Below are 18,498 nucleotides of genomic sequence, written 5' to 3'. Positions count from 1 at the left end.
GCCTTGATGAAAGGAATATATATATATATATATATATATATATATATATATATATATATATATATATATATATATATATATATATATATAGGCATTCTCTCTCTCTCTCTCTCTCTCTCTCTCTCTCTCTTCCATGTCCAAGTCCAGTCGCAGTCCAGGAAATCAGGTCCATCTCTCGGAGATAGGCCCACCCCATTTAGCTATGAGGCTTTAAATCTCTTAACCGGGGCCATGACTCAGTGATCCAAACCGTTGATATGATGGCCCTCATCTTGAGTGGCCCATGTACCAAAAGTTCCCAAGATTGAAAATTCTCCTTGGGTTGGATGTGAGCCGAGATTGATGCCATTGACAGATGCTCAATGCCATCGGAAAATTCCGAAAAAATTCATGTTGGTCGCTGGAACACTTCGATGTTGCTAATTCATGTTGGTCGCTGGAACACTTTGATGTTGCTACTCGATGTCATTGAAAGTGTTCGATGTCATCAGCAGAATGTCAATGCCATTGAAGTCCCATCCAGCGCATGCACAAAATTGCATAAATGCAGGATTTATTTAATACTCCAGTGTGATACTTTATATACATCGTACACCAATCATAGGTTTGTGTGGGGCCCATTGTCTATCTTTTACCAAACCTGATCATCAGGTGTGAATCTCCAGGATTAAGGGAAGATACAAAAGTCATTCGTATACGCTTGAAGGTGAGAAGATACAACAACCGCCGCACCTTGAAGGAGGCATCCCCATATATATGCTTTCAATTTTCATGCATTCACTCCCAAGAAGATGTCATTTGATCCTAACATTTCTGAGATCTTATGAACAGCAGAAGATGCCTTTAACAATATAAATAAACTACACACATTCACTGCAGATTTCTCCCATTCCAATCCATCTTTTTATTCACAACCCATTTGAGCTTTTTTTATCACCTATTCCTATACAGGAGGTTTATGCCGATTTCGGAGAATTTCTGCCAGAAGCTAAGACGATGAATTTTTCAGAACCCATTCCACCAACGTCGAGACCCCAAATCCCGTGGCAGATTTCTTCTTCTCGTTCAAAACGGGGCCTGCCATGTCAATATGAAGCCACTGGACCTTCTCATCAACAAACTGCAAAAGCAGAGAATTCATCATTTCATTTCATCATTACTAACTAATCCACGCTTTCAATCAGACCATGTCACATTTGGGGTCATGCCCGGAAGGCCGAAATCAAGGACCATCGAGTTAATTTGCCAAAAAATTCAAGAGGTGGGATCTGCCATGGGGCCCTTACCATGGGGTTACCGTGGGGCCCACCTCGATGTATTTATTATGTATCCACGCTGCCCAACCTTTTTCCCAGATCATTTTAGGGCATTATTCCAAAAATGAAGCAGATCCAATTATCAGGTGGACCATACCATAAGAAACAGTGGTGATTGACAATTAATGGGCCACGAGTTTTGGATCAAGCTGATATTTGTTTTTTTTTCCCTTCATCCAGGCTTATGTGACCTTATCAACAGATTGGATGGTAAATAAACACTACCGAAACATTAAGATGTGCCCTAAGAAGTTTTTAATGGTAGGATGGTCAATCACCACTGTTTCTTATGGTATGGTCCACCTGATAATTGGATCTGCTTCATTTTGGGATAATTCCCTAAAATGATCTGGAAAAAATGGATGGACAACATGGATACATAATACATACATCAAGGTGGGCCGCATGGTAAGGGCCGCGCCGTCTTGGGTGAGGCCGGGGTCTCACCTAATCTGCTCTACTGCCAATGTGGTTCATCACTTACTTTCTACTGAGGAATTACAGGGTCATGCACCTCACCAATTGTATGATTTGGGGATTCTGTGCATGCGGAGCCCACGGCTTGGAGATCCAGACCCGTTTATTTGATGGGTCCAAATATCTCCCAGTTTGGAAGATCATATCCCATCAAACAGAGTCCTGCAAATAGAAGGTCAAGGGAGGAAAATGCAGCAACTGTCCTTGTTCAACAGAAAATTGGAAAATAAGAAGACAAACAAACACCAAAGGGTTAGAATTCGAATCTGAGAGCGGCATTCCCCATGCGCAACCCATCAGATTAATGTTCAGATCATTGAGCCATGCTCTTTGCATGTATGTAATCACGCACCAATGCAAACCATACAGTTGCTGAGGCTCAAGCCTATAATTCCTCATTCCTGCTAACCATCAAACACGATTCAACTCCCGGTTTAGATTGGTGCACTGAACCGATGGCCAAGAAGAATGGGCCACCACACACTCATATGTAAATCCATTTGTCATGATGTCATACCCTATCCCTAGTCAACACCCCAAGTCTTCATGGGCCTACCAAACTTCCAGACACATTCAGAAGAGAGAGAATAAAAAGCAGTAATGGAGAAATAAGCCAGACCTGTTTCAAGAAAAGTGCAGCTGTGATAGCACCACCTGGGCGTTCTCCAGTGTTAACCATGTCTGCCACTCCTGATTTCATCGACTCCCAATAGCTATCCTCTAATGGCATCCTCCAAAACTTCTCCCCAGTGACCTCTGCAGCTGTAAGAAGCTCCTTCACTAGCTCATCACTTGGTGTGAATACTCCTGTATGAGGTTCATGAGCATGAAATGTTAATATCAGTCCGACAAGTCCTCTGCTTTGATGCTTTGCATGTAAGATATTTTTAGAGAGGTGTCATATGATGCTTGACCAGATGATATGTACAGTTTGCTAAGGTTTTCAGTTTGTGAAAGCAAGGCCATGGTTCATTAATCCAAATGGTTGATATCATGGCAAACTGTCAATGGCCTGTGCTCCAAGAAAAATATCCCAGATATGAAAATCCTAACCCTTAGATTGGTGTCCAAAAATGCACAATTAGGAAGAAAATATGATAATGATCCACATTCAATAGTAAAGACTAAATATAGTTGGATTATGCATTTGATTTCCAATATAGTTCTTTTTCGTAAATGGGGAATAGGGGCCATCCTATCGGCATTTTGAATCACCACGCGATGGGTATAATTGCCTGTTCAGGTTTGTCGTTGCAGACATTGAACACCATGGTACATAAATGTAGAACTGGAATCAAGTGAGCCTGAAAAGGTAAAATACTCTGTCCAATGTAGAACCAAGCAATTTCTATTTTTCAAATCAGCTGAATTGAATAATAAGAAATAACCAAAAGATTAGTTTAAAATACAGTGGAAATGAAAATAAAAGGAGGGGAGGAAACACGAACAAATTTAAGACAGTTAAATCAGGAAGAATAAAAATACGACTGCCACCAGTTTTAAGAGAATCACCACAGCCATGGATTTTCAATAGTGACAAACCGTGAAGAATTACTTGGAAAAGGTCCATCGAAAAGAAGATTTTTTTTTTTTTGAACTTCCACAGATAAAAATTAGAAAAATATTTTAGGCAGCAACAAAGTTCACTATGTACTGCAATACTGGAAGGATAAACAACAATTCTGAAGAAGTGGAAGAAATCCATGATCCTAAGATATACATACCGGCAATAGTGGGCCCAAGGGCAACTACACATGCCCCAGTTAGCGTTGCCAGATCAACTACCTGCATGCAATGGTACAAAAGGTTATATGGAGAATATTGGAATTTTTAAATCTAGAATGGACCTCTAATAAACATCGACAGTGAGTATGCATAATTGCATGTGGAGCCTCATCACACAGCAAAACAGCATGTGTATAATACATCACCTAAGGGCGGAAGAAATGTCTCCCTAAGATCTGATCCCGAATCAACTCATACTCAGCATTTAGTTCGGCTCACAATTCAAAAATCCTTTCCTGTGCAGGAGATACAAATAGTCGGTGTTTGTAGTGATCTAACTCCTCCGTCTTATCACACAAAGTTGTCTAACACTAATAGGGATTTCTCCCCAAGAAGATGGTTTCCAATGTCTTGATAGGCGCCGAGAGTAATTTTGAGCAACTATAATCCACACTTCTTTAGTTGTACGAAGGAACTTCAGCCTACGGTTAATTCGAGGCTTCTTTGAGGGAAGAAGCCATGACATGACGATTAAGTTCTCCGATTCACAAATTGTATAGCAATCTTTTTCTATAGAAGGCTCTCCTTAACCTTGCAATTAATATATCCTAACTCATGTCTACTGTCAATTAACATCCATGGAAAGTGAGACCACAAATTGGTGTTTTAGCAGTGTGAGTGGGTCAGCGGAGAGATCTTGTAACAGGGCTCTTTTGTATATCACGGAGTGGGCTCCCTGGGTTTGGTCCATTTGGGGTCTTGTTTAGGTTGCTCTTTCAAAGAGTTGGTTCTCTGTTGGTCTTTTCTTTTCTGGTTTGTTTTTTCCGCTTCTTTTTCTGTCTGTTGTTGTTTTTTCTTTTCTTTTGGCTTCTGGCCCTAACAAATTCAATCCATCTTTAAAAAAATTAGCGAGACCACAAAAGATAACTCGTCCCACCAACTTCAAGGTCGTGATCTACGTACTCAAAAGTATCAACATGGCCTCCAAGAGCAAATTAAGCTTTAGATGCATGTCGAGATTGACCAACATATCAAACTAAAACAAAGCTTCACAAACAACCTAAGAAAAATCAAGTGAAACCTCCAAGATCTACCCATCACATTCACACAATACGTACCATGTAAATGATTATTGGAAAAGCATACAAGGAACTGCGATTCAGAATTGTTCTAATTTGTATATGCTTCTTCACAGAGCTTTGGTCAGGACTTTGTAACTTCCACATCTTTTAGGACAATTAGTTGTTCCTCATATCATTTCCTTGTCAATGTAGACAAATATATGTCCATAGTATGATATTTATGTAGTTTGCAATTCTTTGAAATGGTTATTGCATGACTTTTTTTGCCCCATTCTACACGGTCCAAACATCGTCGATGGTAATTGATTAGTGGAGGTTTTTTCAAATTGATATCGCTTCAAACAAAACTGAAATTTCTTTAATTTCCTTTTGATATGTTCTTACATTTTACCTATTTTTTATACAAAGAATGTCTCCTTGTCTGATCATCCTTTGGACAATTGAGAAGCAGATGGCTTCAATATTAAGCTTCCATGACACATTTCAGTAAATGCTGCATGAGACACATTTCACTTCTATAGATCTTTCTTTCTTTTTTTAATGACAAGCTTAGCTTCTAGTTATCATCTTAAATATTCCCAAAATGAATTTCGAATTTTTATACAGAACTGAATACTTTATTAAGATAGCTGATGACAATTATTTCTAAAAGATAAACAGACCCAGCCAACAAAATAGAGTTGTGTTTTTGGGTGTAACAATACCTTCTCAGCACCTTGCTTACAAGCATAAACCAAAGCATCTGCAAGCGTCAGTCTACCTTCTGCATCAGTATTATTGACCTGCAATAGAGAATTAAAGCAAATAGCCATACTTTAGGAGACAACAGGCGGAATCTTTTTCGAGATACTTAAAATAAAAATTAAAAAAATCAGCAAAGAAAGCCCAAAAAAACAGGCTAGGAAGGACAAGAAGCAGATCAGACAATAAAAAGACATGAATTAGATAGCACCCCGTTCCCCATATAACTCCTCCCTCTTAAAACCCTCAAAGGTCTCCAACACACTAGTCCAAGCTATCAGTATCCCCCTAACCCTCTCAATGACCTGCCAGAAGGATTTTGACTTATTTTGGAAGGTCCTGCTGTTGTGTTCCTTAAAATGGACCAGACTACTGTCAAGAAATACAACTTCCACAGAATCCACCCCCCCTTCTTGCCCTTAGACCCACTAAATTCCATGATGCAAAAGCTATCCTAACAATCTTTGCATGCACCAGACTGTTACACATTGATTAAGACACCGCAACCACAATTCCGATGCAAAAGGATAGTGCACAAAGAAATGGTTCATTAATTTGGCATTTCTGAGATAGAATACAACTGCCCACTATAATTTTGTTTATTTCTTATATGATCGATCCGTCCACCATATGAGGCTCAAGCCTCAGGAACAGTCCTGAGGACTTCTTCATCCACCTTCCCTTGAAGACTTTTTCTTTCACCTACCCAATGGTGAAGAGCCTCGAGGCAGGAGGTGCTCAGCTTTAAAAACTAGGTGCATACCATACGTCAGTGTTTACAATCTATTTTTAATGTTTTTTTTTAGTCCTTTCAAAGTTTCCTACTTTTTACATTTTTCTATTTGTAAATATTTTTGGATTTATCTATTGAGGTTCACAATTCAGCACCTAGAGGACATAGAAGTTGAAGAATTGTGCAAGGAAACTATTTGGGCTCCTCCGTGCAGAATTGTGTGTCCTTCTAGAGCTGCTAGCCAAGGAGTTCCCGATGCTAGAAAATGTGGACTCACTCGGATGGCTTAAAGAAAATCCAGCAAGTTCTCAGTGAGGTCCATGTATAGGATGCTAAGTGGGAGTGATGCTACCAAAGGGGATGCTCCAACGATGCTTACATGGCACTCTGGAGCTCCGTTAAAGGTGGTGGCATTTGCTTGGCTAGTGGGCAGAAAAAAGGTGCAAACTATAGATAATCTTCGTAAAAGGAAGATGATCCTTCCGAATGTGTCTACTCTGCTTTTAAGCCGAAGAATCGGTGGATCATCTCTTTATCCATTGCTCTTTCGCAAGAGAAGTGTGGGGGAACTTCTTTAATGCAGGGGCATTTTCACACTGGGCTCGAGTGGGGTCGCCTGTTGGATGCAGGGGCACACTCGGGGTGGGTGACCCATGCGATTTGGGGCCCACAGGGGAGGTCTCGTGTTTGAGAATCCTTACCAAGGGTGATTAATATGCATTTCACACCGGGCTCGAGTGGGGTAGCCCGTGGGATGCGGGGACACACTCGGGGTGGGCGGCCCATGTGATTTGGGGCCCATGAAGGGGGTTCGGCCGAGGTTCTAACCTATGAAATGTGGGGCCTGGGCTATGAGATAAAGGGATTAATTCGTCATACTCTAACAGTTCAAGCTTCTAAAGCAAATGGTTACTTATCATGCATCAAATTGATATCAGAGCCAGAGGGCTCGTGTTCGAGACTCATCACCAGGGATGATTAATGCAGGGGTATTTTCACACTAGTCTCGAGTGGGGTCGCCTGTTGGATGCAGGGGCACACTTGGGGTGGGTGACTCATGCGATTTGGAGCCCATGGGGAGGTCTCGTGTTCGAGACTCCTTGCCAGGGGTGATTAATGCGCGTTTCACACCGGGCTCGGGTGGGGTAGCCCGTGGGATGCAGGGACACACTTAGGGTTACTAGGGGTGATTAATACGCATTTCACATCGGGCTCGAGTGGGGTAGCCCGTGGGATGCGGGGACACACTCAGGATAGGCGGCCCATGTGATTTGGGACCCATGAAGGCGGTTCGGCCGAGGTCCTAACCCATGAGATGTAAGGCCTGGGCTATGAGATAAAGGAATTAATTCGTCATACTCTAACAATTCGAGCTTTTAGAGCAAGTGGTGAATTGTCCTGCATCATTCTTTCGACTCTTTAGGGTATTATGGGTGATGCCGAGTTCAGTTGAAAACTTTTTTTTTCCTAGCATGGCATGGTGGGGGATTAGGAAGGAGTATTTGGCGGTTATTTATGCTAGCTGGATTGTGGGCTTTATGGTTAGAAAGGAATGATCGGTGTTTTAGGAATCAAAAGGGGTCAGCCTCAGTTGTGTTTAAAAGGGTAAAACCTCATGTAACAGAAAGGGCTGGGGCTGTAAAATTCATGGATCATTTCCAAGATCGTTGGCAATTTTTGTGGTTGTGTTGTGTAGTTGTATATGGTGGCTTCAGCCTTTTATTAATAATATTGTTAATGTTCAAAAAACAACTCGGAACACATAAGGCTTTCACCTTGCCTTGTAGGATCGACCCCCTCGACCCTGCACTGTTAGAAACCTTGATTGACTATATGTAAAAGAAGAAGAAACGAGTATAACATTACAAATAATGGAAATGTTCTCATAGAAAAGATAATAAACAACACATGATGCTACTTTCCTAACAATAAGTTGGTCAGAATATGCATGAATATGGAACAACTATTTTCATGGATGATGAATAATTTTGGAATGAGATGAACACAAACAAGCATGTCAGATAAAGAAAACTGAATAGTGCTCCCAACAAACAACAACAACAATTACCTCAATCGTTTTTCCATTAGAAGCTGTGATTATATCCCCAGGTCTCATGCCAGTACCGCTGATCATGTTCTCACAAGCAGCAACAATGAAATGGACCTGGAAAATACAAATTTTCTACCTACATTTAATAGCATGCCATGTCAGCAGACCCCAATTAGTTGCGATAAGGCTTAGACAATGATGATGATTTAGTAGCATGCTGCGCCACTTTCAAAGACTAGAAATTGCTTTGATGTTCATGTTTTTTTTTTTTTTCAACTTGCCTCTACTCCTGGCGGTTTAATTTGCCCTATGGATTTTGCTGCACCGAGAGCTGCTGCAGAACCTCCCATATCAAGCTTCATGCGCTCAATAAAACAGCCTGGCCCCGTCTTAAGGTTGTAGCCACCACTAACAACATAGAAAACAAAGAACAATCAAGAATCCATATAAATTATGAACCGCCACATTTTCCATATTGCAAATAACCCAACACAAAACAAATGTGACCATCTAGCAAAAGAATGACTACCTATCAAACGTCAGTCCTTTCCCAACTATTGCCAATTTGGCTTTCACTTGCCCATTTGGAGGTTTATAATGGATGTGGATGAAACGAGGGGGGTTCGCAGATGCAGCTGCAACGCCCAAATACGAACCCATCTTATATTCTTTGCATTGATCCTCGTCCAATATCGTTGCTGTAAGAACATCATCATACATGGAGGCAATTTTTGAAGCCTCATCTGCCAGTACAACTAGAAGAGGAGCAATAAAATTTAAGTCAATAGCAGAACCCTCAGTCATCCTCATTCCTAGGACAAAGAAATATAAAGAAAAGCATCACCAAACAAATATATAATATAGTAAAACCAACAAAAACTGACCAACTATGAGTAGTACTGCACGAGGGCATTTGCGCAGTCAGCTTGGGGCAGCCGAGCCAACCATCATATGCCTCCATAAAGTTAGGCCTAGGGCCCAAAAATCAGCCTAACCCGCAATTTGAGTGGGCCACACCATAGGGAATCGCTGAACAAGGGGAACATCCCCCTTCCAACCGTGTCCCATAGTGTGGCCCACCTGAATCATGGATGGGGTTGTTTTTTGGCCCTGGGCCTAAAATGGTGGGACCCATCTTGATGCGGACATCAGTGGTGCACCCTTTAGAGTGTACCAGAGGAGGAGGCATCCCCGACAAAGTACCGGAACGGAGGAGTTGATGTGGATGGATGTTGGGTGCATCGGACCCATTTTCTGACGCGCTACGGGTTTAGGAGCAGCATGACCACACCCTGACCATAGATCCATGAGTCGGATTTCACACCCTACCACACGGGTGTTTTAGTTTTAAGCGTTTTTGTTCTTTTCTCTTGTTTCAAGGGCTTTATTGCACTTTCTTTAATTTTTCATCTTTTTTTGTTATGTTCCTTGTTTTCGGGGGCTTTAATGCACTTTTACTTTTTCCATAGCTTATATATACGTTGTGAGAAACCTTATTTTCATTATTATTGAATGAATAAAAATTTGTCTCTTTTCTTCCTCTTTATTCAAGAGATCAGGGTTTCAGGATTGGCCCTTGGATGTCGAGGATTCCACCCCAATTTTAGGTTTCCTTCTTTCTATATCTTCGAGGTGGGGAAAAGGTAAGAATCATCCTCCTTTTCTTTTGACGACAAAAAGACCTGTACTTTCTTCATCTCAAACCCTTCATTCTTCACCCCTTTCGTTCATCTCTGGATATCCCCTTTCTAGTTTAAATAGAAAAAATGGATTGTTAGTCCGTAGAATCAAATCCAAACTTGACTGTGGACTGACTTATGCTAGATCTGGGATATCCCCATATCCCTAGGTCCTTCCTTTTTACTGTTTACGCGATTTTATGTTATGGGGCATGATCCTGACGGAATGACCTCATCTTTGTGTTGAAATTTACCTAATCCGTTTAATTAGAAAGGGTTAGTTGATTATTTTATTTATTTGAATTTTGAACATTCTTTAACCTGATTATACATGCATCTAGGATTAGGTCATCATATGTCCCTGCATCACATCTGATGGTCAGAGTAGATGTCATATACGAAATATGATGGGCCCCATGAAATATCAAGGGTGGACATCCCCTTACCAATTGTTTGCTATCATATGGCCCACCTGAATCGCGGATTGGGCTGATTTTTGGGATCTGGGCCTAAAATTGGGCAGCACATCTAATAGTTGGATCATATGTGAGAAACACATCACTTGTGGGTTGTGGCCCATTCCAAGCAGACTGCACAAATGCCTTCGCGTACTACTGCTCGCAGGAACTATATAAATATACTAAATGCATCCATGTTCCTACATGGGGCTGCCTACGTGGCAGCCCTCTCCTAATCATCTTTCCATTTTTTTTATTTATGGTATTTTTCGATTTTTATTTTTATTCTTTTAACTCTACAAGATGAGTGTTGCCTTTGTAAGTGGTAACCACTGGTAATCATGAGGAAACTTTCTCATTTGCACCATATAACACATGAGACTAGTGGGGCTCACTATGTTGTGTATGTCACATCCACTCCATCCATCAAGTGCACCTATCACTATTATACCATGGATTAGAAAATATGATTAGTCAAAATTCGGGTGGGCTACACCACATGCATTAATAGAGAGAAGACTATGACTAGAGGTTTGTGTGTGGGCCCACCTATGTTTTTGACAGAGTTGATTTTTGTTAGGTACAAAGGATCTGATGTGGTTCATGTGATGGACGGAGTGGATTTCACACAAACATCATCTTGGGCCCAAGCACACAACCCACCTTCCACATAAACAATCGCTTGTGTGCTGCGCATTGTGCAGCTACCTTCTTGTATGTAAGAAAGGAAATCCTTATCAGATGGGTAACAAGTACAAACCAGGTGTAAGTACATTCGCAGGTGAATTTGCAAGGTCTCTTGCCAAAATCACCCCAGAGCAAACATCACCCGTATACCTGAGCTTGCTGTCTATTCCAGCTCCAGCTTCAAGACCAAGAATATCCACTGACTTGAGCAATAGCCTCTTGGATTCTGTCTTAAACCTCTCATCTTCATAAACACCGAGCATGATTCCTGGAGTAGTCCAACCATCAGGAGAATTTTAAGACCAAAGTTAGGCATATATGGGAAGATTTTTTAATCCACATTTTTTTTTTTCTTTTTGAAAGGCGTCAATCATTATTGAATGAAGTTTAATCAACTAAAATAAAAATCGCCCATGACCCAGTGTCAGATTTGCACCCCAAAACATCAGTGCACAATGATATAAGTGCCCAATCTTGATCGGATGTTGACAAGACCAACACTTTCCATCACCTGGCAAAAGAACAAGAGCAGTTGGGAAAATGCTACACACATCATCAACATTCAATGACTCACAAACTGATGATTTGGTGCACAAGTCAAACACTGGATATTTCTCAAAAGAAATTGTGAGCAATTTCTCATTCCTGGAAAAGATCAGAACGATTGAATATATACCTGATGCTATTGCAGAAGCAGTGTTGAGCTTGGAATCTTCAGAAAACCCCTCGGATGAAGCAAGAACAACAGCAACATTACTTGCTTGGACAGCTTTAGCAGCTGCTGCAATGGCCTCTCCAAGGCCTTGATAGGTGGTCGGCGCAGGGGAAAGTGTGGACTGCCCAAGTCCAAACAAGCCAATCCTTCTGAAACCTGATTCGCGAAGCCTGATAAGTGTTAGCTGCCCAGTTTTTCCAGCAAAATCCTCCTCTGCTGATGTGTCACCCAACAGACCACCAAGCAAGATATCTAGCCTTCTCAGAATTGCATTCTTAAACTTGAAACTCTCGTCTTTAGACATGTCTTTCTCCAACACGGCAACTGCAAGCAAGTCTCCTTTCCATTCTGAAAATTCGATCTCTTTTGCAGAAAAAGCAATCTGCAAGCAAAAGATCATCAAAAGAACAAAACTATCATTTTAGGATTATTTATTTTTTCTCCTTTTATTCTCCCAAGTGGTATCAGCATGTGGATGGCTAAAATCATGAAAAATCTAAGGAAAAGCAAAACACAAATTCAAGGATGTAGAGACATTGGTCTCTCAAATACTAGCAGACTCGGTACCCACCATATTCTCAATAACAAAAATTTCTCAAGAAACATGTGCAATGCCATAAAAATTAAGAATCTAAATAAACATATGAGAATAATAATTTAAATAATTTAAAAAAAAAAACTAAAAAAAAAATCACTCAAGAAGTATCTGAAATGCTTCAGTATCACGAAGCATGTGGGAATGCCATACCAAAGAACAACTTAAAAAGGACAAACGGTCCCAACAATTGCTTCAAAAAACACAAATGCATATGCATATGAAAACACATACGTCGAGTAAGAAAGGAGAAAATGAAAAATAAATAAATAAATGTGAAGGAATGCCAGGTCAACAAAACCACATGCACTGAAAGCACAATGCATCCCAAAGTTCCGTTGGAAAAAAAAAAGCCCTAAGAATGCACGCAAGAGAACCTCAAATCAAGCACTTCAAAATTAAAAACAAACATGGTGCTTCTAAAAAAGCGCAAATCATCCTCAAAATCCAAAAAGAATACATACATTGAAAAGATATTTGAGGGGGAGATATAGAATATCACCATGCGAACAGAACATGAAAACATGCATAATTCAAAAATGGAAAGCTTGAGCAAACAAGCATGTAATCAGTGTGCAACGAGCATTCAAAAGATAGTTAAAAGCCTGCATCCATTAACAAAAAGCTTGCATCCATCAACGAAACACATTTATCTGGGGGCGGCAATGGGTCGGGGTTCGGACCAGGTTGGGTGCAGCCCAAACTTGACCCATTTACTAAACGGGCCAAGAATTCTTCCCCAAACCTGACCCACAACCCATTACCCTTTGAACTGACCCGAGGCAATTAAAAATTCACCAAGCCGGACCAAAATGCAGATTGCTTCCTACCCGCGCCTGTCTCTAGCCATGAACGGGCTGATCTGTGGGGGGGCTCACCATGATGTATTTGTTTATCCACGCCGCCCATCCCTTTTCTAAGATCATTTTAAGGTATGAGCCCAAAAATGAGGAAGATCCAACGCTAAAGTGGACCACACCACAGATGACTCGTGTATTTAATGCAACTTGCATTTAATGCAACCCAAGCTTACTATTTGGTGTGCTCCACTTGAGCATTGGATCTGGCTCATGTTTGGGCTCATACCTTAAAATGATATGAGAAAAGGGATGGACAACATGGATAAACAAATACATCATGGTGGGGGGGCCCCACAGATCTACCCGTTTGTGGCTAGAGACGAACGGGGGTAGGACACAATCTGCATCTGCCGGACCCAACCTGACTCGCCCATTTAATTGCAAATGGGTCGGGCTTGACCAACCCACCACAACCGAGCTTAGGTTTAAGAATGGAATATGACACCAAGGCTATGCACAAGATAGTTGATATGTACTCAATGAGGTTGACCTCACAGGAGCTTCCCATGAGGTCAAGTTTTGTGGGCCTCACCATAATACATGTCGGACATCCACACACCTTCAATTTGATGCACCCTTCCATGGTAGGCCATGGGCCTAAAAATCAGGCCAATCTAAGACTTAGGTAGGCCACACCATAGAAAACAGTTGAGAGTGTACACCCACGCATTGAAACCTTCCTGATTGTTTATAAGGCCCACTGAGATGTAGTTCAAAATCCAACCCATCCATTGTATGTGTCCCATTTGGATGAGGGGTCACACCAAATTTCAGGCCATTTCAAAACTCAGGTTGGCCCCACCTGGTGCTTTTAGATATTTTAAGCATGGTTTCAGATTGTGTGGCCCACTTAAGTTCTAGAAATGGCTGATTTTTGGGACATAACATAACCTAGAGGGGACCCAGAAAATGCACAGTGTGGATGTCCAACACACATCATGGTGGGGCCCACAAAGCTCGACCTTATGGGAAGCTCCCATGAGGTTGACCTCATAGAATGGAACCTTTTCCCTATATCCATGTGTGTGTCTAGATGTGCACGCGCACACACACATACATCTGTATGCATGTGTGTATGTATATATACATACATACATATATAGAGAGAGAGGAATGCTCACCTGCGCACCAATTCTCATGAGAACTCGTGAGAACTTTTTCAGAACTCATCACACGCGATGCGGGCCCGACTTTCACTCTGATCCAAAACTTTGGTGGGCCATGGAAAAAGGAAACAATTTCGTCCCTTCATTTGTCTCTCTTTTGCCATGGTCCAGCAAAGTTTTGTATAAGGGTAAAAGTCGGACCCCATGGGATTCATGGGGTGCTGCATTACATGGAAGGTTCAGATTTTGGGCCCACATCACGTGTGATGAGTTCTGAAAAAGTTCTCATGAGTTCTCGTGAGAACTAGTGCGCAAGTGAGCATTCCTCTATATATATAAACCGATTGGTCGTTTAAGGCCCATCTGAATCACAAGCCAGCCTGATATTTTTTTCTCTTTTTTTTAATGAGGTCTCAAGTCCAACGCGCTAGACTATAGGTTAAGTTCCAACCTTCCATGCGAATATGACATCCAACCTGTCCCCATCACAAGGATCATCTTTTGGAAAATTCCTTAACAGGTGTGGCCTACTTGATATGTAGATAGGACTGAACATTGCGCTAGGCGATCCTCTTGGTGGGGCCAACCTATTGAAGGGCTATATGTGTCATGCATTTAATACTTTGGAAGTTATCATATGATTGGACTATAGCCTGTGGTCCAACCAGTTGGACTTGAATTCCTCTTCTTTTTGGGAATATATCACCGCTTTTGGAAATGAGTGGGAGACGGATGTGCTCCATCCAAGTCTAGTTGACCTTATCAATGGCTTGGATGGAAAATAAACATCATGGTGGACCCTAGGAAGTTTTTAATGGTGGGCATTCAATCACCTCTATTTCATGTGATGTGGTCCACCTGACATTTGGATCTGCTTAATTTTTTGAACCAAATCCTAAAATTGGTTGGAAAAACGGATGGATGGCATGGATATATCAAAAATCATCAAGGTGGACCCCATGGTAATGGGTAACACCTAATCCATGCCCGACCATTAGATGTGTAATCTCATGTTAGGCCTATGGCTAAAAAATCAAGCTAACATGTGATTCAGGTGGGCCACACCACAGTTGGAAGAGAGAAGTCCACCCCTGATTTTTACAAGGCCCGTCGTGGTGATTATATGCAATCTACTCCAACCATTAGATGAAACATTAAAACTTAATCTTGGGGCCTAAAATCAGGCCCATCCGTGATTCAAGTTGGTCACACCAAGGGAAACATTTTGGAGGGTGAGGTTTCCTTGTATATTGTTTCTGATCATGTGGTCCACATAAATCACGAATGGGGCTAAGTTTTTGGCCCTGGGCCTAACATGGGGTGACTCACCTGATGGTCAAGGTAAATTTCAAATAAACACTACAGTGGAGCCCACCTACGCAGGCAACCCATTTTCCTTCTCTCCCTCATATTTATTGTCATTAATTAATCATTAATAAATAGTCAATTTCTAAGCTAGTTGGACTTCACACGCACGCACGCGCGCACTTTTCTTTTTTATTTTGTTTCTCAGGTTGGGTTAGGACATCTGGCCCAACTCATTGATAACCAATATGGGTGGGTCAGGTTGGGTAGGGTTCAACCCAAGCCTGACCGATTTACTTAAGCAGGGTCACATTTCCAGCCCGAGCCTGACCCGCAGCTCATTTAGCTTGGCCCCAACCCACCTCAAAAACATGTCCAGCCAATTGACCAGCAGGTCAACCTGACCCATTGCCACCCCTACATACATCCTATTAAACAAAAATAAAAATAAAAACATGAAAGATCAAGAAAGAAACGTTGAAAAGGGTAAGGTTTGTATTCCATACAATGTAACTAAGGTCCAGCTCTTAAAAAACCCAAAATAATACCAAATCACATCAATTGAAAACACAACTCCAGAAAAAAAAAAAAAAGGAAGTTGAAAAGGGTAAGGTTTGTATTCCATACAATGTAACTAAGGTCCAGCTCTTAAAAAACTCAAAATAATACCAAATCACATCGATTGAAAACACAACTCCACAAAAAAAAAAAAAAAAAAAAGGAAGTAAAAGGGGAAAAAAAATGCCATTGTAAGGAATTTTATAACCAATGTCAACTGCAAAACCAAACATCATGAAACTAGAACCAGAGAAACAGCCTAAAGCCTAAGGGAATAAATAAATACATGGACCCCATAAAAAATATAGACGTACCATACAATGCTCATCTTAGAGAAGATATACATTACACTTGGATCTTTTGCTTATATAAGTAAGGCCTATGATTCAGTGGTACAAGGCATTCAAATGATGAGCCCCACCCTCAATGGCCCATGCACCAAAAATCTCCCAGACCAAGAAATGCAAAAGATTCATATGGCTACAATCTTCCAATTTTGGAGATTTTTCATGCATGGGGCATCCACAGTGAGGGCCACCACATCAATAGTTTGGATCACTGAATCAGGTGCCCACTTGCACAAAAAGAAAACCAAAACGTACCATAGATCTTGTCATGATGAGCATTTTACAATGCCTCAAAAACAAAACCCATAAAATGGCATTGTAATAACAGAAGAGAAATGCATCAAAAAGAAAATGCAAAGAGAGAGAGAGAGAGAGAGAGAGAGAGAGAGAGATGCTTTGATACTCTGCAGAGTGCGATGGATGATGCACAGGCAATCACAAATTGTACATGTGGCAAATGTGAAAGTCAAATTGAACCATTCATATAGTGGGTCCCACCTTTACATGATTTTTTGAAGAACTGCACTTAAATGATGCCTTAACTAGCCAATTACATGATATATGAGGGACAGTCATATTAAATGATGCCTTAACCAACATAACAATTTTTAAAAAAAATAATAATAAGATATGAAAATCATCCAATTCATATTATTTTGCCTTTTTAGCCCATATACAGCAAGTTTGATGATTTGGGCTGTTTAATTTGAATTACGTAAATGACAACGTGTGCAAATACAAATGCCTGTGTATCATCCATCAAATCCTGCCAGAGTATCAAACAACCCTCGAAGAAAAACCCAAGGAGCAAAAGAATGCCATCTCTCAGAAATTCTATCACACGGATTGACAACAAAACCAAGTACAGATAAAAATCCACAAAACCAGCACACATCCCAATTGAAAGAAAAAATGATATGGTATCTGCACCCCCAACCCAAATGTGGTTATTTCATACTCCTCTTTCCTTCGCCTTTTTTTTTTCGTTCCATAAAAGGATCATAAAACAAGAAAGGAAACTGATCTATGCGTCAAAAACATGGAGTGTAAATATCATTCCGAGAAAACAAAGTACGCAAAGAAACATGTTCCCCAACAGAAAGAACCCATGAACACAAAAACCCAAAAAAATTAAAAATTAAAAATCTCAGGCATTTTGTCGAACAGATGGTAGACATAGTAGAGAGAAGAAACCTGAGGAATGACACTGGGAGCAGGCTTGGTAAGGCCGAGAGTAGATCGGGTGGTGAAGGTTTTCGCCATGCGCACCCGGCGAGCAGAGTAGAGAGGGATGCCGAGGGAAAGGCGCAAGATAGGTGAAAAGGGGCGTAGTTTAACGAGTATCCGAGTCGTTGGCGGAGAGACGGATTTTGACTTGACGCGAATCAGGTGCTGTTGCCAACGCCACCCTGGCGATGTTGTGTCGATTTGGGAAGTGGGTTGGTTGGTGTACCACACACCACCGATCTGGCTGGTGTGGGTGTCGTGCAAAGACGAGCCCTGCCGCTACTCGAGCTCGAGTGTACGAACAGTTCAAAGGAGTTCAGTGTTAAACGACACCAAAGTGATTATGTTCACACTTTCATCCATTTTGAGATAACATTTCAGAGCACGATTCCAAAAATTATTCATATCCAAAGCTTAAGTGTACCACACCACAAATAATAGTGGGATAATAATTCTCGCCATTAAAACATTTATAGAGTCTACCATAACATTTATTTTCCATCCAATTTGTTGGTAATGTAACAAAAACTAGAATGAAAGATGAAAAAATAAATGCCATATTGATCCAAAACCTCTGCGATGCCCAAAAATTTCAATGATAAACTTTCAAACCCCATTACTTTTTTTAATGTGGTTCGCTTGATTTCTTGATCTTTGTATTTGTCTTATTTTTCGGGCCAAACCTTACAAGGACCTCGTGGAATGGAAGACTGGTTGTGATATAATACATACCTCGTGATGGAACCAACATAACACACCACCCAAGTCGATGGTGTGTGGTACACCAGCCAATCTGCTTCCGTCAATATGTTCGAAACATATTGGCTACTCCCCACC

The 18,498-nt window shown here is 41.0% G+C and overlaps 1 protein-coding gene across 2 annotated transcripts; it reads right to left on the bottom strand.

Moving 5' to 3' along the window:
* Positions 1-757: 757 nt before the first annotated feature.
* LOC131217001 (leucine aminopeptidase 2, chloroplastic-like) lies at positions 758-17,972 on the bottom strand. Of its 2 annotated transcripts, none has more exons than XM_058211669.1 (10): positions 17,629-17,972; positions 11,625-12,045; positions 11,022-11,216; positions 8,654-8,936; positions 8,406-8,532; positions 8,143-8,238; positions 5,305-5,382; positions 3,518-3,578; positions 2,413-2,600; positions 758-1,120 (listed from the first exon to the last, which is right to left on the bottom strand). In XM_058211669.1, the coding sequence occupies exons 1-10, from the start codon at positions 17,695-17,697 to the stop codon at positions 989-991; spliced, it is 1,650 nt and encodes a 549-aa protein (XP_058067652.1). In that variant the 5' UTR covers positions 17,698-17,972; the 3' UTR covers positions 758-988. The 2 variants fall into 2 exon arrangements, with proteins under 2 accessions (XP_058067652.1, XP_058067653.1); XM_058211670.1 differs by having other exon boundaries at positions 8,654-8,879; positions 17,629-17,970.
* Positions 17,973-18,498: the final 526 nt, after the last annotated feature.

Source organism: Magnolia sinica, chromosome 10, assembly GCF_029962835.1.
Source record: "Magnolia sinica isolate HGM2019 chromosome 10, MsV1, whole genome shotgun sequence".
In the NCBI taxonomy this organism is placed as follows: domain Eukaryota; kingdom Viridiplantae; phylum Streptophyta; class Magnoliopsida; order Magnoliales; family Magnoliaceae; genus Magnolia; species Magnolia sinica.
Note: the sequence above shows the minus strand (reverse complement) of the source record. Positions and strands in the feature narration are given on the sequence as shown.